Source organism: Diabrotica undecimpunctata, chromosome 1, assembly GCF_040954645.1.
Source record: "Diabrotica undecimpunctata isolate CICGRU chromosome 1, icDiaUnde3, whole genome shotgun sequence".
NCBI lineage: Eukaryota > Metazoa > Arthropoda > Insecta > Coleoptera > Chrysomelidae > Diabrotica > Diabrotica undecimpunctata.
This window is the reverse complement of record NC_092803.1, coordinates 46,939,928-46,967,196: the sequence shown is the minus strand read 5'-3', so window position 1 is coordinate 46,967,196 and position 27,269 is coordinate 46,939,928. Positions and strand designations below refer to the sequence as shown.

Genomic DNA, 27,269 nt, shown 5'->3' with positions numbered 1-27,269 from the left:
CAAACTAATTAGATGTACCTATTAAAGTCTACTTTAAACTTTAAATCAATAAATCTCCAAAACTACTGAATTGAATACATAAATTTTACATCATTATAAAGGGAATTGAAAGACCTTTCAAATAATGGATCATTCGACCCCCCTTTTCATTTAAAATTTTAGGGATGATGCCACCCCCGCTTAAGGGGGTGTTAATTAAATGTTAAAGTAATTTTATGCCAATTTTGTGTCCCCCTCGAAAACAAAATCGACGGGTCCAAGCGTTTTTTTAAAAAGGAATCATCTGCCAGTAAATGCATCTGTTTCGTTTTCGGTGCGCCACCCTGTATATATAAATATATATACTTGTGTATACACACAATTATATATACATATATTACGTTACACAAAACATTGTACACCATATCTAAGACCTCACATTTCCAGCTAGATTCGCTTTTGAGAATGTATCCTACAACATTGTGGTGAACTAAAAGCTGATATAAAATTTAATTTCTGCTTTCAAGGTGTTTATGATATAGCTCTTCAGCTGTCTTTTGGAAATAACTTCGTAGTTTAACATGCAATAAGCACACACCAAAATTTCAAACCCGGAATAACGATTTCCGGAGAAGTTTATCGTCCATTAAAATGAGGTAAAATTTGGAGGAAGTTGTGGAATTTACTAACAATGTTAATAAGTTGCAAATTATTAATAACTTTTATATTTATTATACTAAAATTAGTACAGAACAGAACAGGATAGCAGTTATCGAAATTTTTCCTATAGACATGTCCAAATAATGGTAAACCACAGTGATTTCTCTTATGGAGGTTTTTTGAATTGTTTATGAAATGCAAAAAACCAAAGCTTTTTTTAAATATTTTCGTGTGACTAAACCTTTTTGACCAACAAAACTTTCTAGAATTTGAAAAACAAACTTTATACTTCATATACATAATGTATCATTCGCATACACACGAGACATTTTAAAAAGTGATGTGCAATTAATTTTTCACCTGACCGTTGCCGATATTGTTTTTTTCAAGATCAATATTATGAGAGCGAATACTGGTAGAATATATTGAGTCAATTTACAATAAACAATGAGTTCTTGAATTCTGTTATGTATGCGTACAAACTATGTACTAGCAAATGCAATTTAGTTATAATATATATGTATATATATATATATATATATATATATATATATATATATATATATATATATATATATATATATATAAATTACTGAGTTCTCGGGAAGAACCGCGTTGAGAATTTAAAACTCGACGTTTCGGCACCCATTTTGGAGTCACTATCAAGAGTGATACGGTTCGGTTCAAGTTCGGGGTCTCAATCTGCCTACTCCCCTCACTCGAGACGTACCAGTATCGTGTTCTATATTGCAAGAACTGTCTCTCGACACTGAGGTCTCAATCTGCCTACTCCTCAGTGTCGAGTGACCTCGACTTAATTTTTGTCGAGAAAAGCGATATCATATCTTCACCGAACCAAAATGAAACGTTCTATGTATGAAAATGTGAACGTGCAGTCCGATTGCTGGAGTGAAAACGCTACGTGCCGAAAACTATACGTGCACGATAATATGCCGCGACCTTTAGGCCTCATTCTGTCCATGAGTGTTTTTCCTGTAATAATTATTCTTCGGATTGCCATTTAATTTGATTTTAGGTATTTTCTTGTTGTACTAGTTTTATGGTCTTTTTAGTTAGTTAGTTTTTGCATTGTATTTTTGTTGGTATACAAGGTGATCAACCTTTGTACCAAATTCCGTTAGATATCTGTTGTTATAGGAGCTACCAAAAGAAAAACTTTATTTAAGATAACTGTAAGATTTACATTTTAAAATTAATTACAAATATACAGTATCTTTTATAAGACTGTACGGGATCAACGATATTTTTCTTAAACAAACACCCTGCATTTTATTTAAAAATTAAAATACTTTTCATTTAAGTGATGGATTAGACTGTTACATAATAGAAATTAATTTTATATAACGATAAAACACTGAAACTTTTGTTTTCAAAACTTCCACAAAATTTATTATAACATCTTATCACTAGAGCTACTTCGGTAGAGTGCCTTCCTTAACTGCTCTATTTTTGGTATGCGTTTACTCTTTATAGTCTTTAACTGAATAGGTTGCGGAGGGGAGAATTGTTTGTCTCAAGTTGGTCATTCAGAATTTTGTCTGTATTTTTTAATTTGTTTCAGAAAAGAGGTGCCATATATTACAGATTTGATATGAAAAAATGAAGTGTTTGGTGTCATATGGAAAGACAACAAATGTGTCAGAATATTGTCAAACAACCAAGAGATGAACCCATAAGACAAAGTAAATCGATGGTCAAGGACTGAAAGAAAAACAGATCAACATTACACAACCTCACTGTATACATAATTACAATACATTCATCGATGGCGTGGATAAATTGGATTGGTACATCAATAAATATCGAATAAAACTACGGGGCAAAAAATAGTATTTTCCCATTTTTACAAACGTTATCGATGTGACAGTTGTAAATGCATATGTTCTATATTGTCACGCTGATAAGACTATACCGCTATTGGAATTTAGAAAACAAATAGTTAGAGCTTATCTTCAAGTAAATTCAATTTCCAATCCAAAAAATCTTGGCCGACCCTCATTGCAAAAGTTATCTCAAAAACCGTGTCCCACAGTCAGTAAGGAAAGATCCTATAGGTCGTTTTTTGGAAAGAACCAACGAAGAAAAACAGAAAATGTTCAATATGTAAGACTAATGTAAGAAAACAATGCATCAAATGTAATGTGGGATTACATATACAATGTATGGTAAAATGGCATTCGTAAATATATAGAGTTTGGTGTAAATTATTGTTTATCTTTAATAAAATATGTTTTTGATAATTAACCGTTTTTTTTAATGGCACCTGCCACCTCCACATTTGGAACACTCAAAAAAACACAAGAAAAATTGACAAAATACCAATTTTTAAACTTTATTAAATAAACTATATATCTTTTTAGACCAAAAGGCAAACTTTTAACAAAAAAAAAAACAGAAAAAAAACTTGTCAGGAAATGGGTTAAGCTTTTATTTATTCCAAGTACAGCAGGTATTTGTATTGATGGTTGACAACTTAGAATCCAAATATTCATTTAACCTTATTCAATCTCAATAATGATGATACAATTTTCAAACATAAAATTTCAATTGACATTACATATTAGCCACACATTACAATATAACTGTTCCCCTCTTTTATTTAGTAGATATACTACATACTGCTCAATATCACACAACACAGTTCAACCCTCTGCCTTAGTTAATTAATAACTCAACGCCGTGCATGCATCTTGTACCAAATATAAATTTATAACGTAAAGGGCCTTATCAATATTTCATTTATCCTTGTTCCATTAGGTATATGTATTGATGTATATATATATATATATATATATATATATATATATATATATATATATATATATATATATACCCGGTATTTAGGCGGCACACACCCTTCCGGTAGGGATCTATGGAGGAGTATCACCAAGCCGCAAGCCCTTATCTCTTGCCGTACTGCTCCACCATAGGCCGATCAGATACCAGCATATTCTAGATGTATTGATGTTTGTCTACTTAATAGTCAAACTTTTTTAAAATCTTTTAACATACAGTTGTTTCACTATGTTTAAACAAAATATTCAGGATATATCACACTTCAACCCCAGCTACTGTTATAAGTAATAATAAATGAAAATTTAAATTTTTTTAACATATTATTGGCTAATATCACATTAAGAAACATACTACAAGTTACATTGACTGCTTTGTTCATACCTCAGTTCAAAAATATCATTTTAATCAGTTGCCATCTAGAACCCATTCAGACATTGTTTCAGTAACTGCAGCAACCTCTATTTGGAGTTTTATGTTGCAATGCAGGGTATCTGTTAAAAACTTTAACATCACACCAACTTTTTAACAAAAATGTAACACATAACAAATTTTGTACCATTTTAAAGGGTTCTACCCAAATATGTATTTAGTAAATTGACTCCTGTACGCCTGGTAAGTATTTAACCACATTGCTTTTTCAACCTTGGTCACAATTTAACCTTTATGTTTGCATTTACTAAAGTGGTAATACTTATTCCAGGTAATACACTGATGATGGACTTTTTAATCTGAAAACGTTGTGTGATGTAGCCCAGAAAGTTTTTTAATTATATACATTTTATTAGGCATTTTTAAATAAAACTTTTTTTTAATGTACTCTTCTCAAACTGAAGTATTGTTCTGAAGCTATTTTCTTGTGGCATTTTAAAGTAATTACTATTTAAATGGAAATAAGCCACAATTAAAGGTTAAAGTAAGTTTATTGACGTTTCAATTTCTACCTCGGAAATCGTTCTCAAAATACGAACATTAGTAAATTAAACAAATTTTGTTTTTTTTTATTGGTGAAAAATTCCTTTAATTTTATTTGACTCATTTATATTGACAATTCAGACATACAATATACATTTTAAGGTTGTGTTTAAATTGTGCCGCAAATTCCATGGCAGAATGTTAAAGGATCTGGTTACCCATATTAAAATAGGAAGTTATTAAAAGGAAGGAAAATACCAGTATTAGTAAGTCAGTAACGTATCGAGTATACATCATTTATGTTTTTTAAATAACAAACATATAAAATCGGAATTTGGTGTTTATTGAAGGTAAACTAAATGTACGACCAAATACTTATCACGTCGGGATAGTATTATGAGGTTTTTTTCTTGGTTTTCCCTCATAAATTACAATGGAATTACTAACAGGAGAATTTTACTGTCACCATGGCATGTGGTTGTCTTTTTAAAGACGAATTACATGCTACGATTTTTTCTGACGGATATTCTCAAGTTAAAGTTGATTTCATGTAATCGAATGAACTATCTTACAACTAAAGTCGTCCCAGGAACGCAACTCAACAATATCGGCAATATCATTTTAAAGTCGTCTACTTTAAAATGTATAATGTATGTCTGAATTGTCAATATAAATAAGTCAGATAAAATTAAATTATTAGAAGGATTTTTCACCAAGTAACAAAAAAACAAAATTTGTTTAATTTTCTAATGTATTTTGAGAACGATTTCCAAAGTGGAAATTAAAACGTAATTAAACTTAATTTTACCTTTAATTGTGGCTTATTTCTATTAAAATAGTAATGACTTCAAACTAAAGTAAAATGAACGGAAGATTAAGTCAAATATGAAGTCTTTAGTTACCTAAAAACTGAGATAAAAATCTGTACAGTCAGTGTAAAGAAAAGGTACCTACATGGTCATTTATTTATAAGGGAAAAAAATTTACTACTAATAGACGCAGTGAATTTATTAGTGGTATAAGCAATTATAAATATTGGTACTTACAGCGATCACGATAATAATTCAGTACGCGTACAGCTGAAAAAGAAAAAAACATTATAACTTTACTATATATTGGTACTGATATGTATTTATAAAATATTTTGATAGAAATAAAACACATTATTTTAAAAATAACATTTTTAAAATAAATTGTAAATTTGATATATAGCTTTCAAAATTAAACATGTTTTACGATTACCACAATTTTATTAAACCTACATATATTCTTTTATAATTCAAAAATAATTAATTTTTTTATTAGGTAGTTTTGACCCACTCATTTTTTTCTGATAATTTAGGAAAATTTATCAAAGAGCTTGAACCGTCATAGTAATATTTAGTATGACATTTTTTTCGCTCGCAAGATTAACATTAAATTCGATTTCATTTTGTACAGAAATAATCGAAAATAGCCCACAAGTTTTTTCTGAAAATAATGACCAGTCTTTCCAGCCAAACATATCTTTTATAGAATAAAACTCAATTTACACCAACTGTAGTGAAGAAAACCTAATGACAATGAAAAATAGACAAGCTACTAGACCTACAAGTCTTTTTATTGTATTTTTAAAATATGGATCGGACTCGCTACTAAAACTATTTAATTTTGTGTGTAATTGCTTTTTAGGAGGCAAAGAACTGTTATGCAAATGGAAAACAGCTTTCTTATTACACACACATCCATAAAAAAGGTGACAGAAGGAAGTGCTGCAGCTAGGTAGGTTTATGTTGAACAACAAAATACTAACTTTACGGTAAGATTTTAAAAGAAAAAAGAGAATAGAGACATAAATTACGGATGACGAGAAGCAAAGTGGTTTCCATGCAGGAAGGTTTTTTATCGACAACCTATTTTATCTAAAACACCTTTTACAAAAAAGAAGAGCCAGAATCTTAAAAACTAAAAGCCTATGATGGCATACATTGTTTCTTACAATGGAGGAGAAGAATGGTGCAAGTGATATAAATTAAATTTTGCTTTGAATTTGCGGTTCACCTAATTCGCTATCGAATATAGGTCTCCCGACTTCTTGTTGCTCGTTGCTCAGATATTGTTACTTTAACGGCCAAATACTAGATTGCCTTTCATTTTAGTTTAAACTTTTACAAATCTCCCTGATGAGAGTTCAGTAACTCCAAACACGTGTACGTTTTAACGTCTTTTCTTTACGTAAAGAGTGAAAAAGATAGTGTTTTCAAATGTGAACTGTAGATATATTTTGGAATAAATGGTTATTTCTAGCATCGTTCAATAGCCCTGTTAAACTTTTCAAGAGCGCAAACACAAAATATAATTGTTTAATATATTGTTTATAAAATAAAGTGTTTACTGAAAATGGTAAATAACCAAAACGTTTAAGCGATAATTAAGTGTTTTGATATATAACAGACCGATAAACCCAGGAATGAGAAAGTTCTATTTAAAAATTTACAGTTAGAAAATAGCAAACTATATGTATACATAACAGACCAATAAGTCTGTTACCACATCCCTTTAAACTACTTGAACAATGAGGATAATTCAATCAAAATAAACCATGTATTTTGCAATTCAATAAAAGCGTTCAACAAAATTGAACGTTGAAATGAGTTAAGCCAATTGCTACTTTTGTTCAACTTCGTTGTACAACTGGGATGATTCAAGTTTTGTTGATTGTGTTCGATTCAACCGTTTATTTAATTTTTATTTGTGATATAATAAGTTTAGTACGTTATTAAGTTATACATACATATATATATATATATATATATATATATATATATATATATATATATATATATATATATATATATAAAGTAGTTAGGTATTATTGACTGACACGTTATGTAAAATAAAGTTTTATTTTGAGGTTGCAGTCATTAATAGGGCAGGAAAGTAAAACTCTTTGTTTTTTATTCAAGCTTTCGCAAAATTTATTTGCTTCTTCAGGATATGCTAAAATATGGTATCAGTAAATACAACGAAATTAGAACTAAATAGCATTGTATAAAACTAGTAAAAAAACTTACAACATGAGGTTAATCCATTAAATTTTCAAATTTGCAAAACATTAAAACTTAACTTATTTTAAAAATTATACAGTTATGTAAGTACAATATTCCAATTTAATTTAATTTTGTAAAAATTCTTTCTTCTTCTTCTTCGTTTGTTTTTGGGTTTCGATTATATAATCATTTACCCAGTACATGTAAGGTTATGCTCGTCTTGCTCTAGGCAATGCACAACCAGGGATAAATTTCTACTTCTGTTTACTTTACTGCTAATTGACAACTGGGTGATACTGAAAGATCAGCTTTTTCATTTGTTTATCTTCTTCATTTAAGGTTACTTTTTACTGCTAATTGACAACTGGGTGATACTGAAAGATGAGCTTCTCCATTTATTTATTTTCTTCATTTAAGGTTACTGTTTACTGCTAATTGAAAACTGGGTGATACTGAAAGATCAGCTTTTCCATTATTTGTTTATCTTCTTCATTTAAGGTTACTGTTTACTGCTAATTGACAACTGGGTGATACTGAAAGATTAGCTTTTCCATTTGTTTATCTTCTTCATTTAAGGTTAGATTAGACTTTTCTCGTTTGGGGGTAGCTTCCAAACATTGTCACATTAGGTATATGGGTAATGCTACCTTCGGTTAGGATTAAGGATTTTAAGGACGTACATTTTTGTATGTTAGGATATTTCCAGTATTTTCTAGATTTATTTTATTATTTTGACAAGTATAAAAAAAAAAAAAAAAAAAAAATTTTTATAGATCGATTTGAAAAAATTTGATGAATTTAATAATTATTTTTATAACTTTCTCAGAGGGTTTATATAGAATACTATGTAAAGATATTGGACTCTCTATTCCTGCTTTTATTAGTTCTAAATACAGATTTTTGTGTTTGTTTATGGGACATTCAAAGAAGATATGGATCACTGTTCCAATGGTTCCGCATTCACATATCGGTGTTTCCGTTTTACCTATTTTGTAGAGATAGCAAGGAGTTTTGCAATGTCCACTACGTAAACGATTAATATTTGTTATGGTATTTCTGCCCATATACCCACATTTGGCATACCATGGTTTTATGGGGAAATCACACTGCAATCTGCAATAGTTTGGATCTTTATGTTTAATTTGGGAATGCCATTCATTGTAGAACTGTGTTAAAATGTCTTTTTTTGTAACGCAAAAGATATCTGTACTAACATTTTTTATATTATATGGTACTCTTAATTCTCTCCCAATATTCGCCAGCCTATCAGCTACCTCATTACCTTTAATCCCCTGATGTCCAGGTACCCATTCTATTCCTATCGAGAATCCCATATTATTAGCTTCTACCAATAGTTTTTTGGTCATTATGGTTACGTAATCCATTTGATCCCATTTGAGACTGGAAATTTTGGATAAAGCACTTTTTGAATCCGCAAAGATAACTGCTTTCATGATCCCCTTCTCAATGCACACAGAGATAGCTTTATATATAGCTATCATTTCAGTTGTACAGATTTGTGTGTAATTATGGAGCCTTGATGAAAATTTGTAATTAATCTGTGGTATATAAATTCCAAATCCAGATTGGTTTGTTTGTGGGTCGATAGATCCATCTGTATATACATAGGTATGATTACTATATATTCCACCATATTTTCCTAAAAACATTTCATTAGATTCAATTTCATATTTTTCATATTCTAGGCTATTAATTGTAATAGGATACAAAAGAATTTTTTTTTCTACTTCATATATGGGATTAATTTTGTATCGGATTATATTTTTTGATTTTTTGAGTATGTCCGTATATGCTAATGAGTAGTCTGGTATAGCTTTATTCTTCCAAAATTGGTTATTTGCGTTTATAGCTTCATTTAACTTATTTAAACTTCTTATTACTATGTTATTTTTTTCAGACATTTGTTTCAATATATACTTATGAGCCAATATTTCCCTTCTAACTTTTAGTGTGGATACTGAACATTCCGCTTGTAATATTAAAATTGGTGTAGAACGTAGACAACCTGTTATAATCCTTAAGGCCACATTTTGTACTTGTTCCAACTTCATCATCAGACTTTTACTGTAAGGATTTAAAAGATTGGCTGCATAATCTAAATGAGATCTTACTATCCCTTTGTATAAGCTTAAAAGAATGTTTGGGTCAGATCCCCATTTTGTACCACAAATTGCTCTCATAACATTAATTCCTTTGTTTGCTTTAGCTATCATATCATTTATTTGAATTGTCATATTCAAGTTACACTGTAGATGGAACCCCAGATACTTTATTTCATTTTTCCATGGGATTTCCATGTTTTGGTACATAAGGTGGGGAAAGTTATATGCTTGAGCTCTTTTTCTAAATATTATTGCTTTTGATTTATGTGCTGAGATTTTAAAGTTGTGTGTTTCAAACCACTCCTGTAATTTTTGTAAGTAAGTATTTAAGCAATTAATTGATTTATATATATCTGACCCTTGTACCAGAATTACAAAATCATCTGCATATTGGAAGCACTCCATTTCAGGTTTGATTAAATCATGTAAAGACTTAGAGTACAAATTAAACAATATTGGACTGAGAGGAGACCCTTGTGGCAATCCAGTTGATGCTTGGATTGGGCCTAGTATATTGTTTGATTTATCTTTAATATAAATATTTCTATTGAGCAAGAATTGCATAATTAGGTTTGTATAGGTTGTTGGAATACCATACTTTATTAGATATTTATATAGCAAAAACGTATTGACAGTATCATATGCCCTACTAATATCCAAAAAAATTGCGATTGTATTTAAATTTTTACTAAATCCTGTTCTAATATAATTTATTGTTAAAGCTAAATTATCGTTACACCCTTTATTTCTTCTAAATCCTAACTGTTTTGGATTCAATATACAATTTTTTTCAATTATTTGTTCAATTCTTAATTTAATTATATTTTGGAGTATTTTGCCCACACATGACTCTAGGGCAATATTTCTATAGTTGTCTGCACATAATGGATCTTTATAGGGTTTTAAGAAAGGAATAACAAGAGTGTTTTTCCATTCTTGTGGAAATCCAGCTTTTCTGTTCATTATTTGATTAAATATTATTGACAGTGATTCTAATGCTACCTGAGGAAGTCTGCCAATCATACTATATGTTATTAGATCTAAGCCAGTAGCCTTATCCTTTTTTTTAATGACACTTATTATTTCCTCTCTGGAAATGTCCTCCACATTGTCATTGGATTGGATAACAGTAAATTCTGGATCTGTTATATCAATTCCCAATTTATTTGATATATCCAAAGCTATGTGTTTGCTGGGAAGTTTGGCAGGAATTATTGCATTTTGATATGTGGAGAACTGTTTAACAGTTCGCCATATTTCTGCTAGAGGAGTGTCCCTGTTTAGTCCATTACAAAAGCATCTAAAACTATTTCTTTTTTTATTTTTAAATATTTTTTTACTATAGGCAAAGATTTTTTTGATTTCTATATAATTATCTGTACTTGCATCTTCTTTGTATTTTTTGATTTTTTCTTTCCTCATTTTAATTAAATTTGAGCATTCCGTGTCCCACCATGGAGGACTTTTCTTTTTTCCTGTGTGCTTTTTTGTTTCCAAATAGGGTATTTCTTCATCACTCACCTTCTCCATAATTTGCGTAAAGGTGCTATATTCTTTACACTCACTTTTCATTAGTTCTTCTATTTTTGAACAGTATTTTTCCCAATTGGCATTTTTAATGTTTCTTTTGTAACTTTTTTGGATAGATGTATGTTGAATTTGTGTCTGGATTTTACACATCGTTGGGAAATGATCACTACCACCCGAGTCCTCTAACACATCCCATTGACATCTGTTCACTATTTCCAAGGAGATTAGTGTTAGATCTACTGCTGAAGCATTCTGACCTGGGAGTGTAATCCGTGTGGATCTTCCATCATTGCAACAAACTAGATCCAAATCCTCTAGAGAGTCAGCAATTATTCTTCCATTAGCATTAGTAGTTACCTGACTTCCCCAAAGTGCATTATGTGCATTCAGATCACCCATTATAATTTTATTGCCTCTGATTTTTTCTATTCGCCCAACCCATCCATTTAAATCTATTTTTGCCCCAGGATGAATATAAATATTAATTATTGTTATGTCCCAATCAATTATTTTAACTGCTAAAATTTGAATTTTACTATTATTATTGTTATAAGTATATACTACTTTATGATCCAAACTATTATCAACAGCAGTAGCAATACCACCATAACCATCTAATCTATCCAATCGATGTATTTTATACCCTCTTAAATAAAAATGATGATTTATTTTTAACCATGTTTCATTTAATAATATTACTTTAGGGTTAAAATCGTGTATAAAAATCTTTAAACTATTATAATTACTGTTTAAACTTTTTATGTTCCATTGTAGGATGTATGGATTCTTGGGATCCATCTAGATCTAATAATTTTCTATTTGTTGAAGTTTCATGTGTAATTAGCTTGTTCAAGTAGGTGATTAGGTCTTCCTTATGTCTCCAATTCAGTTTTTTTAGTATTTCATTCAATATTTTTTCCGTTTCCCTCTCTAGTTGTTCTGTACGTGAACATCCAGGGATAGGAATTTTAGAACTAACAGAGAAGGTTCCCTCTTCAAATCTGCCATTTGGAGATATTAAATTCTGATTGTGAAGCTCTCTGTCATAAGTTTTATTTGACTCGTTAATTTTTCTTTTATTTTTGTTCCCGCTATTTTCTGTTTTTTTGCTAAACCACTGTTCTGGGTTACTTCGAATATTTTCTATCCATCGCTCATTAATTGGAATTCTGTCAGGTATATTAACCTGATTTGATAGAGGTGGAAATTCGTCCTGGCTTACTCTAAATGTATTTTCTTTTGATAACTTTTTATTGGAGACATATGGATACCTTTCACTTGCCTCAAAATAAGAGAGATTATCTAATGACATAACAGCTTTAATATTCTGTTGTCTGACATATTCAGGACACTCTTTAAAAGTACTTACATGAAAATTACTACTACAATGGAGACATTTCATCATACATTCACCTTCATGTGCTTTATCAGCACAATTTTTACATTTTTTATCCCCTCTGCATTGATTTTTTGTATGGCCAAAACGAAAACAATGATAGCATTGAACCACCGGAATCATATATGGCTTTACCCTAAAGGGAATCCCATATATAGAAACCTCTTTTGGAATTTGTTTTCCTGAAAAGGTAAAAGCAACTGTCTCTGTATTTATGTATTTGCCTGAATCATATTTTGATTTTCTTTTAAAACGTCTTACCTCCAAAATTTTAATATTTACTGAGGATGTACCCAAAAAACTAATTAATTCAACATCAGAAATACTTGCATCAACATTATTTACTACACCCCTACAAGTTACTTTATTAGCAGGAATAAAGAGTTCATATCCATCATTTTTAATCTCTATATTTGAAACAAATTTATTAGCACATTCCCATTTCTTAAAAATAACGCTAATTCGGTTTTTACCCTTTTTATGAATTTTTTGTATATTCTCAATTTTCTTATCATGTATATATTTTGCTAGCTTTAAAAAACTATAATTTCCGACGTTATTGTTTTTTGATTCCATATAGACCTCAAATGGGCCAGTGTCGGTATACTGATAAGAATACTGTTTTTTGTCTTTTTTACTCTCATGTTGATTAGTGGTCTCCGAATTATCATTATTTCCTACAAATGTTTTGTCTAAATTTATATTACATTCTATATCTGAATCATCTCTCTTACTTATTACCATCTCAACACTAGGAGGACCAACCCCCCCTGTGCTATCCCCCATTATTAAACCTCTTTAAATCTTTTTTTTTCAATTGATTTTAAACAATAAAAATTATTTATATACAACTAAAAATTAAATTAAAGTTTATAAAGATAGGAACAGAACTATTATAATACAACCTCTCTCCACAAAAGCCAATCACGGAAACCGAAGATAGCCTCAACCCTCAACCTCAAATGAGTTTGACAGAACCTCTCTCCTACTTTCGATGGACAAAATCGACAAATTGTTAAGATTTTCTTCAAAAAACCGTGCTTCAAGTTTGACAGTTTTTTGACCTAATTTTGTAAAAATTCATTTTGACATTGATTGTTTGATTTATGTCAGAAAGACACTCGTTTCTGTTTATTATATTTTTTGTTGTTGATAACTAGCTCTTGATTGTTATTATGGTTACGTACAAAGTATTTTTTAAATAAATTATTATAAAGAGTGTCTTTCTGACATAAATCAAACAATCAATGTCAAAATGAATTTTTACAAAATTAAATTAAATTGGAATATTGTACTTACATAACTGTATAATTTTTAAAATAAGTTAAGTTTTAATGTTTTGCAAATTTGAAAATTTAATGGATTAACCTTATGTTGTAAGTTTTTTTACTAGTTTTATACAATGCTATTTAGTTCTAATTTCGTTGTATTTACTGATACCATATTTTAGCATATCCTGAAGAAGCAAATAAATTTTGCGAAAGCTTGAATAAAGAACAAAGAGTTTTACTTTCCTGCCCTATTAATGACTGCAACCTCAAAATAAAACTTTATTTATATATATATATATATATATATATATATATATATATATATATATATATATATATATATATATATATATATATATATTGTTATGATATGTAAAATCAAGAAAATATTGGTTTGTTTAAAATATTTCAAAGTTCAACAAAAAATTAAAATAATTCAGATAAGTAGGATAATATCCAACAAACATTTCGGAGAAGGAAAGTTATTAAATCTTTGAATTACCTGTACCAAACAAAATGTAAGCTTTGCATCAATCATTTCTTTGTTATACTTCAGTTGACCCGCATAAGTTTAAGTGAAACAAAAGACAAATTGAAACGGGTTTTTACAAATACATTAGTGTGGTGATTAAAGACAATAGAGGATTATAGAAAGAGGTTTTTGTTAGTTTTTAAGATTTATAGAAAAATAGTATTTGTAAATAAGTTTTAGGAAATTTATAATTATAGGTAAAAATTTGTTTGTTATCGAAATGAAGAAATGGGGGAATTGTGACGAGTTGTGATTGGCGGAGATTGAAAAAGGTGGGATAAGTGTGTAGGAGAAAGTTTAGCGAGATTGAGGAGAGAAAAAAGATATAAGGAGTTGGTTTCCAAGTCTTCAAGAAAGAACAGTGTTTGTTCTCTGTCGGTTCCCGAAATGTAGCAAGCAGTAGTGTTGAATGTTAGTGAGTTTTTGTGGAGTTAGTGTATCTGACAGAAGCTGAAACAACAAAATATTGTAAGTCATATTTCTCTACTTATATTCCAAGAGTCACTGTTCAGGCCAACGAGAGATTCAGTTTATCGTAAAGAGAAGATATTCCAAGAGTCATTTTTTCACTCGGGCCAACGAGAGATTCAGTTTATCGAGAGGAGAAAAGGCTATCATAATTTGAATGATTTGTGCTTTTGAAGGAGATCATTAAGGACGATATACTTGCAACAATCTGTGTAAGATTGCTGATTACATAGGGAGCGGTTGAGAGGAGATAATACAGTCTATAAGGAACAAGGATTTGGACCACTCATCATCAGAGAGAGATATTTTGTTTTCTGCAGTTTTTTTTTTATTGATAACACAATTTTTACACTTAATTTAGAAAGGATATAAATATTTTGATTAGGAGAGTTAGAATAGTTCGGAATTTTGAGATTTCAATTAATATTGTTTGTACCATTTAATTTGATTGTTCTCGTATGTAGAACAAAATTTTTGAGAATCATTATATGAGATTTGTTTATTGAAAACTTTTGAGTGTGAATTATTTCATTATTTTTATTTCAATATATAGTGTTAGATCATATGTGTTTTTTATTATTCCGGTATTCTCTGGACCTTACCTTTCACATGTAATAGCATAGATATTGAAGCACGAATTTAACCCTGAGATAAAAGAATTAAAATTGTGATAGAGTAATAATCATATCATTTAAATAATTTTAATTAATCAAAAAAATTTAATTAGCTAATTATAGCTTGGCGCACCAAGACTTCAAATATCACAATAACTGGCTTCCAAAACGTGGGGCTTGAAAATATCGCAGCTGTACATTTGAAGGAAAGGAAAGAGATCTGGAATAAGTACAGGTGATCCAGAGATAAAAACATATAACATTGAGGGAATTTGAATTTGAAAGTATTTTGACGATTTTTCCAGGGAATATAAATTTGATTTATTGATTGATCGTAGTTAGTGGATATTTACTGCTATTGAATTATTTGATTTTATTTTCTTTACCAATCGTACATTTGATATTTATTTTGAATTATTTGAATTTTACTGATTGCATATTCGATATTTGTCGTGAAAATTTAATACATTTGGGGAGAAATATTGTCGTGTTCTGAAACATATAGAGTGTTGTAAAATTTCACATTTGGCGGGGACAAAAAAAAACAATAACAAAAAGTAACAACATGTCTGTCACAAGGAGACAAAGTAAAATGCAGGAAAGGAAGGAGGATAACAGAGAAGATGAAACAATTTTGGAAGAAGTATCGGATAATGAAGAAAATGTGACAATAGTTGAGGAGAGAAAAGAACTATCAGGAATAGATAAAATATTACAACTAATGCAACTCCAGTCACAAAAAATGGATAAAAATCAACTGGAAACAAAACAAACAATTGATAGAAATCAACAAGAAACAAAACAGACAATGGAAGAAAACCAACGGGAAACAAGGCTAGCAATAGAACAAAAATTAGAAGAAAATGATAGAAAAATGGAAAAGCGTTTTGACAAATATGAAAATGAGGTAAAAGTCTGTTTAGAAAAAGTCAGAGAAGAAACAGAGAGGAAACTAGAGATGCAGAGAGAAGAAATAGAAACTAAAATGAAAGATATGAAGACTGTACAGAAAAAAGAATTAGAACAGTTAGAAGAAAAATTTGAAATGGCGCTACAAGAAGACAGGAAGGAAATAGAAAGAAGATTAAAGCAAAATGAAAAACAAATGGCAGAAATTGAACTAAGAGGGGTAGAGAGAAAAGAAGTTATCATCCATGGAACAAGCGAGTCAAAAATACAGTTTGGCGGGGATATTCGGAAAACACACCCAGTACCGTTTGTTAAAAATTTGAAAACCAAATTACAACATATTAGATATTTTGACGATTGCAAAGAAACAATTAGAAACCATTTGAAAGAAGGAGCAGCGTTATGGTATGAAAGCAAGGAAGATGAGTTTGAAAATTGGACAGATTTTGAAAATAAATTTCTCAACTATTTCTGGGGGAAAAATAAACAGAGAGAAATCAACCAAGAGCTACAACAGAATGGAAAATATCACGAAAAAATGGGAATATCTGAAGAAAGATATGCTTTGCAGATATATAACAATTCAAAATATCTAGAATACAAATATTCTACCGAACAGCTGGTAGAAATGATCAGCAGACATTTTGAGGAAACGTTGGAAGATCACGTGATTTTGAGAAACTATCAAGATATTGATAGTTTGTGCCAATTCCTTCAATTAAAAGAAGCGAAAAGAAAAGAAATGAGAAATAGAAGACAACATGACCAATATAATGGACCGGAAAGAAGGTATTCATCAAATTATGACCAGAGAAACCGACATCCCAGATCAACAAACGAATATAGGCCGAGAAATTATAAAAATTACAATAGACAACAAAATTACGATAACAGGAATGACACACAACAGAGAACATATGAAAATCACAACAGGAATAGAGATGCACAAAATCCTCCGAATAGGAATACTAACGAACAAAGGGACGATAGAAATAACCAGAGCTTCCAACAACAAAATAGAAGGGAGATGAATCATGTAGCAATAGGAAACGACAGACAAATTTCTAATTCTAATCTAATATTTTTAGATGCATTTATAAAACATAAAGCGATTAAAATTGTGATTGATTCTGGATCGGAGATATCGCTAATCAATAAAAAACTAGTAAAAGAATTAAATTTGGACAGATTTGTGTATAAGATTCCTAGGGTTGATTTAGTGGGTGCAAACAATAAAAATTTGACGACAGTAAACGAAGGCTTGGGAGTACAGATAAGAGTGGGAAACAAATTCCATATTATGAAATGTGTGGTGATTGAAGATTTAAATCATGATATGATAGCGGGAATTGATGAATTGAGGAAAAAAGATATCACCATAAATTTTTCGGAAAATAAACTGGAAATCAGAGCAGAACCAGACAACACAGGAGAAGAAAAGCAAACAGATAGGAAAACAAATTCTGGAAGGATCAATGCACAGGAAAAACGCAAAGAAATCGATATGACTGTAGAGGATAAACCGAAAGTACAAGAACAAGATCTAACAGAAAAGAAAAAGAGAAGGAAGAAAAAGAAGAAGAGTTCGAAAAGAAAGCAGGAAAATAAGATGGAGACCAGAGAAAAACAGGAAATAGAAGGTACAGAAGAATTGTTGGCAACCGACGATAAAACAGAATGGAAGCAGGAAGAAAAAGAAGGTATCATCAGAGAAATGAAAGGAATAGAAACATGGTGCTCGGAATACCAAAGGGAATTAGAGGATAAAAAGAAAACAGAAGAAAAAATGGCACTGATGGACGAGAATCCAGAATTTTGTGAAGAAGTATTATGGACAGTGAACACATGTGAACAAAAGGTGGATGAAAGAAAAATAAATTGTGGAAAAAACATGGAGAAGGAAATAGAGAAGATTTTAGGAAACCATGGAGATTTTGTTAATAAAGTAAATCAAGTGGTTAAAAATTATGAACTTTCTTTTAAGGGAAAATACTTGGAAAAATTTAAAACGAAAATATATCCAATCCCGTATAAAGACAGGCAATATACGGGGTATTTGAACATTCACGACATTTGTCAGTATCATAAGTAGATTTTAATAACATAGTGAAATAATTTGATCCTAGAAAACTTTTGTCATTTTAAAATTTAACAAAGAGTTTTCGGCAGATCAAATGGCGGGGATTTGTTATGATATGTAAAATCAAGAAAATATTGGTTTGTTTAAAATATTTCAAAGTTCAACAAAAAATTAAAATAATTCAGATAAGTAGGATAATATCCAACAAACATTTCGGAGAAGGAAAGTTATTAAATCTTTGAATTACCTGTACCAAACAAAATGTAAGCTTTGCATCAATCATTTCTTTGTTATACTTCAGTTGACCCGCATAAGTTTAAGTGAAACAAAAGACAAATTGAAACGGGTTTTTACAAATACATTAGTGTAGTGATTAAAGACAATAGAGGATTATAGAAAGAGGTTTTTGTTAGTTTTTAAGATTTATAGAAAAATAGTATTTGTAAATAAGTTTTAGGAAATTTATAATTATAGGTAAAAATTTGTTTGTTATCGAAATGAAGAAATGGGGGAATTGTGACGAGTTGTGATTGGCGGAGATTGAAAAAGGTGGGATAAGTGTGTAGGAGAAAGTTTAGCGAGATTGAGGAGAGAAAAAAGATATAAGGAGTTGGTTTCCAAGTCTTCAAGAAAGAACAGTGTTTGTTCTCTGTCGGTTCCCGAAATGTAGCAAGCAGTAGTGTTGAATGTTAGTGAGTTTTTGTGGAGTTAGTGTATCTGACAGAAGCTGAAACAACAAAATATTGTAAGTCATATTTCTCTACTTATATTCCAAGAGTCACTGTTCAGGCCAACGAGAGATTCAGTTTATCGTAAAGAGAAGATATTCCAAGAGTCATTTTTTCACTCGGGCCAACGAGAGATTCAGTTTATCGAGAGGAGAAAAGGCTATCATAATTTGAATGATTTGTGCTTTTGAAGGAGATCATTAAGGACGATATACTTGTAACAATCTGTGTAAGATTGCTGATTACATAGGGAGCGGTTGAGAGGAGATAATACAGTCTATAAGGAACAAGGATTTGGACCACTCATCATCAGAGAGAGATATTTTGTTTTCTGCAGTTTTTTTTTTTATTGATAACACAATTTTTACACTTAATTTAGAAAGGATATAAATATTTTGATTAGGAGAGTTAGAATAGTTCGGAATTTTGAGATTTCAATTAATATTGTTTGTACCATTTAATTTGATTGTTCTCGTATGTAGAACAAAATTTTTGAGAATCATTATATGAGATTTGTTTATTAAAAACTTTTGAGTGTGAATTATTTCATTATTTTTATTTCAATATATAGTGTTAGATCATATGTGTTTTTTATTATTCCGGTATTCTCTGGACCTTACCTTTCACATGTAATAGCATAGATATTGAAGCACGAATTTAACCCTGAGATAAAAGAATTAAAATTGTGATAGAGTAATAATCATATCATTTAAATAATTTTAATTAATCAAAAAAATTTAATTAGCTAATTATAGCTTGGCGCACCAAGACTTCAAATATCACAATAATATATATATATATATATATATTATATATATATATATACATATATATATATATATATATATATATATATATATATATATATATGTTTTCTCAGGACCCTGCTTATCCTCTCTGTTGTGCCTTTAATATACGGTAGAGTGGTTTTGGCAATCGGTTTTTCGTCTTCTTTTATTTCTTTTGTTGTTTTTTGTGGTCTTTGTGCCTTTTCGATTCTGTGTGAGGAAAAGCCGTTGTTTATTAACGCTTTTGTAACTTTCTGCATTTCTTCTTTCTTGTGTTCTTCGTCTGTTAGTCGTTCAGATCTTATAGTCAGAGTTTTTATGACTGAATTCAATTGTGCAGGATGGTGGTGTGAATCTGCATGTAGGTATCTGTCAGTGTGAGTTGGTTTTCGATACACTGTATATCCAATGTTGCCGTTTTCTTTCTTTATTATTAAGACGTCTAGGAAAGGTAGTTGTTGATTACTTTCTAATTCCATCGTAAACTTGATCTTGGGATGGATACTGTTAATGTATTCTAGAAATGCAGTAAGTTTGTCTACTCCATGTGTCCATATGATGAAAGTGTCGTCCACATATCTAAGCCATAGTTTGGGTTTATATTCTGCTGTTCTTATTGCCCGTTCCTCTATGTCTTGCATAAAAAGATTTGCTATCACGGGAGATAGCGGTGAACCCATTGGTGCCCCTTCAACTTGTTTGTACCGTTGATCACCATATATAAAATATGTGTTGTTTAAGCAGTGCCTCGTCAAATTTAGGGTATCTTGCGGTACTGGGTATTTTCTGCTTATAATTTCCAAGGATTCATTGATGGGGACATTGGTAAAAAGTGAAACAACATCGAAACTTACTAACAAGTGTCCCGGCCCAAGAGTAACATCTTTTATACGCTCGATGAAGTGGCCTGCGTTCTTCACGTAGGAATCAGCTTCTTCTGCGTAAGGCTGTAGCTTTTCAGCCAGGAACCTTGCCAGTGGTTGTAACGGTGATCCGATGGAGCTCACTATTGGTCGTAGTGGTAATCCATCCTTGTGAACTTTTGGTAGACCGTACAGTTTTGGACATCTCGATGATTTTTCCCGTGGAATAAGTTGAAAATGATGTTCTTTCTTAATATTGGATGTTTGTATTTTTGCTTTTGTTGTTTTTTCTAGATATGTTGTCGGGTCAGTCGATATTTTCTCGTATGATGGATCGTCTAGAATATCTTTCATCTTTTGATCGTAGTCTGTGACATTCATAACCACCGTAGCATTGCCTTTATCAGCTGGAAGTACAATGATTTCTTTATTTTTGCGCAATGAATTTAATCCAAGACGTGTCACGCATATTACGAACAGCTAAACCGCCAAAACGAAACTTAACACACGAGGAAAAAGAGGCATTAAATTATATATATATATATATATATATATATATATATATATATATACATATATATATATATATATATATATATGTATATATATATATATATATATGTATATATATATATATATATATATATATATATATATATATATATATATAGTGAAAAGGAGATAATGCTGGGAGATACTCTTTTATCCCTGAGGAAGCAAAATAAACTAGGGTGCTTCTTAATTAGATGTGCTTTTAATTAATAGTCTAAGCTTTCGTCAATGATTATTGACATCATCAGAGTAAACTACAAACAAACACGAGAACAAACAATGAACAGGTGGAAACTAAGTATAAAAATAATAAAACACTTACCCAAATTATAGCAAAAAAGTCAGTGACTTGGGTGGAAAACAAAGAAAGTGTTATCTGTGTATATACTTAACATATTTTTAGATACATGATGAGGAGTATCCATAGTTCACAATATACTTTTTTTTAAATTAAGATAGATCTATTTACGTAAAACATAACCACAAATAAATTGGAATCTTACACGTTGCTTAAAACAATCTAAAATAATTAACAATTTACGGCGGTGTCACTAAACTTGTTTGAAGTAGCGGGATAATTTAAAATGTAAAAATGACAAATATTATCTAAAATGTTAACAACAAATACTTAAGTAACATTAGAATTACAGAATGACAAAAACACAATACAAGTAAATAAAATAATTAAAATTGGCAAATTAAAATAGTTAAAAAATCTAACCTATATCACTCATATATCTGGGTGACAATTTTTTAATTCCTGAAATATTTTGTTTAAGCAGAAAGGTGTAGATGGAACTTAAATTATCTAAGTGTATATTGTACTGGCCGTTCCACATGACAAGGTACAATATACACCTAATATCTTTAACTCATTCAATTCACACTTAAAATTCACAGTTGAGGAGAAGTCTAACTCCTCGATACCTTTCTTAGGTACTTTAGTTGTTAGAACTGACATTAATTTGATTTGCCTTGATTGGTATCGTAAAAACACTAATTCCGGGAGATTTATTGCATACAATTCCTATCATCACGACAAACAGAAAATTAATGTTGTTCTAGCAATGAAAAATAGAATTACTAAGATTTGCCATCCGAAATTTGTTAATAAAAACATTAAAATTTTATATGATATATTGTTATCTAACCAATATCCAAAAAAACTGCTTAACAAAATTGTTATTCTCGAATCCTACTGTAAACAATGATGCAAATCACAATGTTACTCTAATTGATACTCCTGCGAGATATGGTAAACTAACTTTTATACAAATTCTATCTAGATCATTCATTAGTTTATTTGGCGAATTTAATATACAAATATCTCCTTATAACCAAAAAACGCTTAACCTGTTTTATACCAGATTAAAAGATCCTACGCCTACCTTACAGCGTTCTAACGTAATATATGGCATCCCATGTGAATGTAGCTTAGTTTATATTGGTCAGACTGGCCAAAGATTAAGCAAAAGATTGGCCCTTCATAAAAGTGATTGCAAACTCAAACCACAATCTACAAGTCTTAATATTTACGTTAATAGCAAAAATACTAATATCCTAATCTCTAATAGACATTTTCAACGAAAAATCCTTGAGATGTGTTACAACTATAATGCGAAAAATGCCATTAATCACAAGAAAGATGTGGATAATTTAAGTTTCATCTACACCTTCCTGCGTAAACAAAATATTTCAGGAATTAAAAGATATTGGTTAGATTTTTTAACTATTTTAATTTACCAATTTTAATTATTTTATTTACTTGTATTGCGTTTTTGTTCTTCTGTAATTCTAATGTTACTTAAGTATTTGTTGTTAACATTTTAGATAATATTTGTCATTTTTACATTTCAAATTATCCCGCTACTTCAAACAAGTTTAGTGACACCGCCGTAAATTGTTAATTACTTTTAGATTGTTTTAAACAACGTGTAAGATTGCAATTTATTTGTGGTTAGGTTTTATGTAAATAGATCGATCTTAATTTAATAAAAATATAATGTGAACTATAAACACTTTCTTTGTTATCACTTTTTTTACTATAATTTGGGTGTTTCATTATTTTTATACTCAGTTTCCACCTGTTCATTGTTTGTTCTCGTGTTTGTTTGTAGTTTACTCTAATAATGTCAATAATCATTGACGAAAGCTTAGACTATTAATTAAAAAGCACATCTAACGAAGCACCCGAGTTTTATTTTGCTTCCTCAGATAGCGATGCCTTCTAATGCAAAATAGAATTAAAAAGATATCATCCGTTTATATCGAGTAATTTTTGATCTACTGTTTACTTTAACTGAGGAAGGACAAATAATGCTACAAACATTGACACATATCTTACGTAGAAGTATGAAACCATTCGTTTAAAATTTTGGAGGCATGAGAATATTTTCCTACTATTTCCTCGTCTTTTCTAAATCTTGCCACCCATCAATAACGATAAAAGTTAATAACTTTAAGTTATTAACTTTACCGATAATTCCATACATATTCATTTTTTACATAATCTACACGCTCGCTTCGCTCACGCGTTAAAATATCTCAATTGTTAATCGCCCTTATTAATACACTTGTTGGTTAAATAACTATTAAACATGCATCCTAAAAAATTCTCATATTAATTTTGTAATTTTTCATTATCTCAATTAAGTACTCATACCTTTGTGTTTTATTTTAATTTATGAAAATATTTCAATTCAAATATAGTGATAGATAGAATCAATCTAGTCATAACTTTAAATTATTGTAATAAAACATTACAGTGAGGTATTGGATTGTAACTGTCACTTTATAATCTACGTAGGATAAAGTATAATGTTAGTTTTTGTTAATGTTATCGTTCACATAATAAATAATAAATTAATCTTGGTAGTTGGCCTGTGACTAAACCCATTGATACAAAATACAGTTCGTGTTCGGTAGGTAATTGAAGTAAAAAATTAGGTACAGTAGATGCATTCCAATGTTCCCTGTGCCAATAATCTAGGTTTAAAGATCCTTCAAATATTTTGGATATTAGCTGAACCCTATCTCTGGTTATTAAATTTATTAAATACGGTTTTTTGTTGTTAATGATAAAAATAATACCTATCTAATAATAACTTTATTTTTTTTAATTAGATTTAGTGCAATTCCGTTATCTGTGATGGCAACAGCGAATTAATTTACGAAACACTGTATCCAGTCTGAACCCAGGTTTACCAAATAAACAAAATTTGTATAAAATATTACTAAAAATATTTCAAAAGTTTTTTCAAATATTTGGAAATCTTTTAAATGAATGCGAAAAGTACAGTTGGTATTGTTTGAAATATTTATACTTTCGTTTTTTAAATCAGAGGAAAGGCTGTTCAAATTATTACTACCGACATTCTTGGAAGCCAATGGGGTTGTACTTCCATTAATGGCACTCCCAATAATGTTTGAAACATTCTTCTCATTCTTCTTTTAAGCAATATACAACAATTAACACTCCGATACACGACGGTGGTCTATTAGGACACACCATTCTTAAAAATTGACATAACTTTAAATAAACATTTTATATTATTTTAACCTTTTGTGTACCTTTCAGGATTTTAAAAACAATAATGTTGTTGTTGTAGATAAAACGTAAATTTTTTTATTTTTTGAAATATATTTGAAAATATCCTAAAGGTGGGTACACATATGCGAGCCAAACTTTTTGCGAACTGCTCGTGAGCTGTTCGCGAAGAGTTCGTTGAAAATATGTTTATATCCAGGCTATCCAATACCCTAAGTATCTAAAACCAAACCGAGAATTAATTCCCTTCGTTATTCTAAACATTTCGGTATTTTGTTTACATTATCTGTTATTAATTTCGCTCGTTACTTTTGAATAAGCCGCGCTCGTTCAGCAATTTTGTTTAACCGAATGATCTCATCGCACACTTAGCAGAAACAATGTATAGTCTCGAACTCCGTCCAAATTTAACTGTGAACATTCTTTGTGTTCGTCCCAAAAACCGACAGGCTGTGGTTCCTGACGAGCAACGAATGAACAGCTCGCAAGCAGTTCGTCCCGTCGTACAAATTAACGAATATAGCGTTCACAAACGGTTCGCGAACAGTTCTGCTCGCATTTGTGTACCCGCCTTTATACACCACCCTCGAGCGTTGATGTGATTATTAAAATTATAATAACATTTGGATGCCATCTTGTATCAAGTGGCGAAACTAAGCGTTTTGGGGTATCACAGAATTGTTAAAAACTCGCAGATGTGATTATGATTTGTTAGTTTTGTATCAGATGTGTATTAGGAAGTTGTGTCTAGTTTTATAATTTACAATGTATCTATATGAAAGAGAGCGGCAGCGTCTTATGCAGATAATGAAGAATTATTATTAAGTGAAGATGAAATACATGATTCCGACAGTTCGATTAGTGATATTGGCGATAAAAAAATTAGTGATCACGATACACATACTGAGTAAGAGATGGAAGAAGAAAATGAAGATGGTGTCGACGATTATCGCGAAATTAATAATATTGATAGGCGTTTATACTCTTTTGGGAAAGTTGGAACAAAATGGAAAAAACTGGCAGGTCCTAAAAATGTTCATACTCGTAGTGTAAATATTGTTTCCCACGTACCAGGCACAATAAGAGAAGCTAGAAATTCAATGAATCAATTGAATCCTGAAGCTTATTGCTAAGTGGAATTATTGAACATATTGTGAGTTTTACAAATATCTACATTGGAGAAGTGTCTGTCAAATATAAAAATAAAAACGATACCCAGCTAACAACAATTACGGAAATAAAAGCGTTGTTGAGTTTATTGTATTTAGCTGGCTTAGATCAGGATGCAAGAAAAAATTTGAAAGACTTTTGGCAACAAGTTGGCATGGGATGTGAATTATTTGTAGCAACTATGTCACAACGACGATTCAGGTTCCTTTTAAGAGTTTTACGTTTTGACGATAAACGAACTAGAGCAGTAAGACGAGTTAGCAAGTTGACAAGATAGTTCCAAAAAGAGAGATATTCGAACTGTTTGTTCAAAATTTCAAAAATTGCTATAGTGTTGGAGAAAACGTAACACTAGATGAAATGCTATTTCAGTTTCGGGGAAAATGCAATTTCAGAATGTATATTCCCAATAAGCAAAAAAAATATGGCATAAAATGATTTGCAACCACAGATTCACGAACATTTTACACAAGTCACATTCAAATTTATGCAGGACAAGGAACCTGATGGTCCATACAAAGTTGATAATTCCACTGAAGCGGTTACTCTAAGAATGTGTCAACATTTATCTGGGTCAGGAAGAAATATTACCATGGACCGATGGTTTACTAGTTATTCAGTTGTCCAGAAGCTTTTAGCAGATCATCGACTTACTGTTGTAGGTACTATAAAAAGTAATAAAAGAGAACTTCCTACAATTATTTCAAATATAAAAAGTCATCCTGTTAACTCCTCTATATTTGGGTTTGGAGAAAGACTTATGGTAGTGTCGTTTGTACCAAAAAAAAAACTTTTTAATGATATCACCTTTACATGACACTGATAATGTTGATGAAGAATGCTCTAAACCCGAAGTTATTTTATTTTACAATGATACAAAATGTGGTGTAGATATGACTGTTAAATGGTTTCACCGTACAATGTTGCTAGAAATACTAAGCGCTGGCCATTAGTTATTTTTCGTGGAATTTTTAATGTAGCTAGCCTTAATGCGTTCATTATTACTAGACAAAATAATCCAGATATGGATTTTAGCAAAAACAGAAGATTATTTGTAAAAGCTTTGGGATTAGAGTTGGTCAAGGATTATATGACTTCTCGAGCAACAACATCAGGGTTGCATTTATAGATCCGTAATGCAATAGGTAAATATTCTGGTCGGCCAATGCCAATCCAACAACAACTAGATCCACCACTAAATAAAAGGGGTCACTGTAAGTATTGCAAAAAACGAAAAAATCGTTATTTTTGCAAAGTTTGCAAATGATGGCTCTGCATGGAGCATATGACAGCAACTTGCG

The 27,269-nt window shown here is 30.5% G+C and overlaps 2 protein-coding genes across 5 annotated transcripts in view; both read right to left on the bottom strand.

The window, feature by feature from the left end:
- Positions 1-27,269, bottom strand: part of LOC140448853 (Ig-like and fibronectin type-III domain-containing protein 2) — a 1,058,385-nt gene that overhangs the window by 570,605 nt on the left and 460,511 nt on the right. For all 4 annotated transcript variants that reach the window (XM_072541975.1, XM_072541985.1, XM_072541976.1 and 1 more), the window contains one exon: positions 5,415-5,447. The gene's annotated coding sequence lies outside the window, so the exon portion shown is untranslated. The remainder of the gene's footprint in view (positions 1-5,414; positions 5,448-27,269) is intronic.
- On the bottom strand, positions 11,793-21,080 carry LOC140444187 (uncharacterized). Its single transcript, XM_072535953.1, has 2 exons — positions 20,303-21,080; positions 11,793-11,989 (listed from the first exon to the last, which is right to left on the bottom strand). Exons 1-2 carry the CDS (start codon positions 21,078-21,080, stop codon positions 11,793-11,795), a joined length of 975 nt encoding a protein of 324 aa, XP_072392054.1.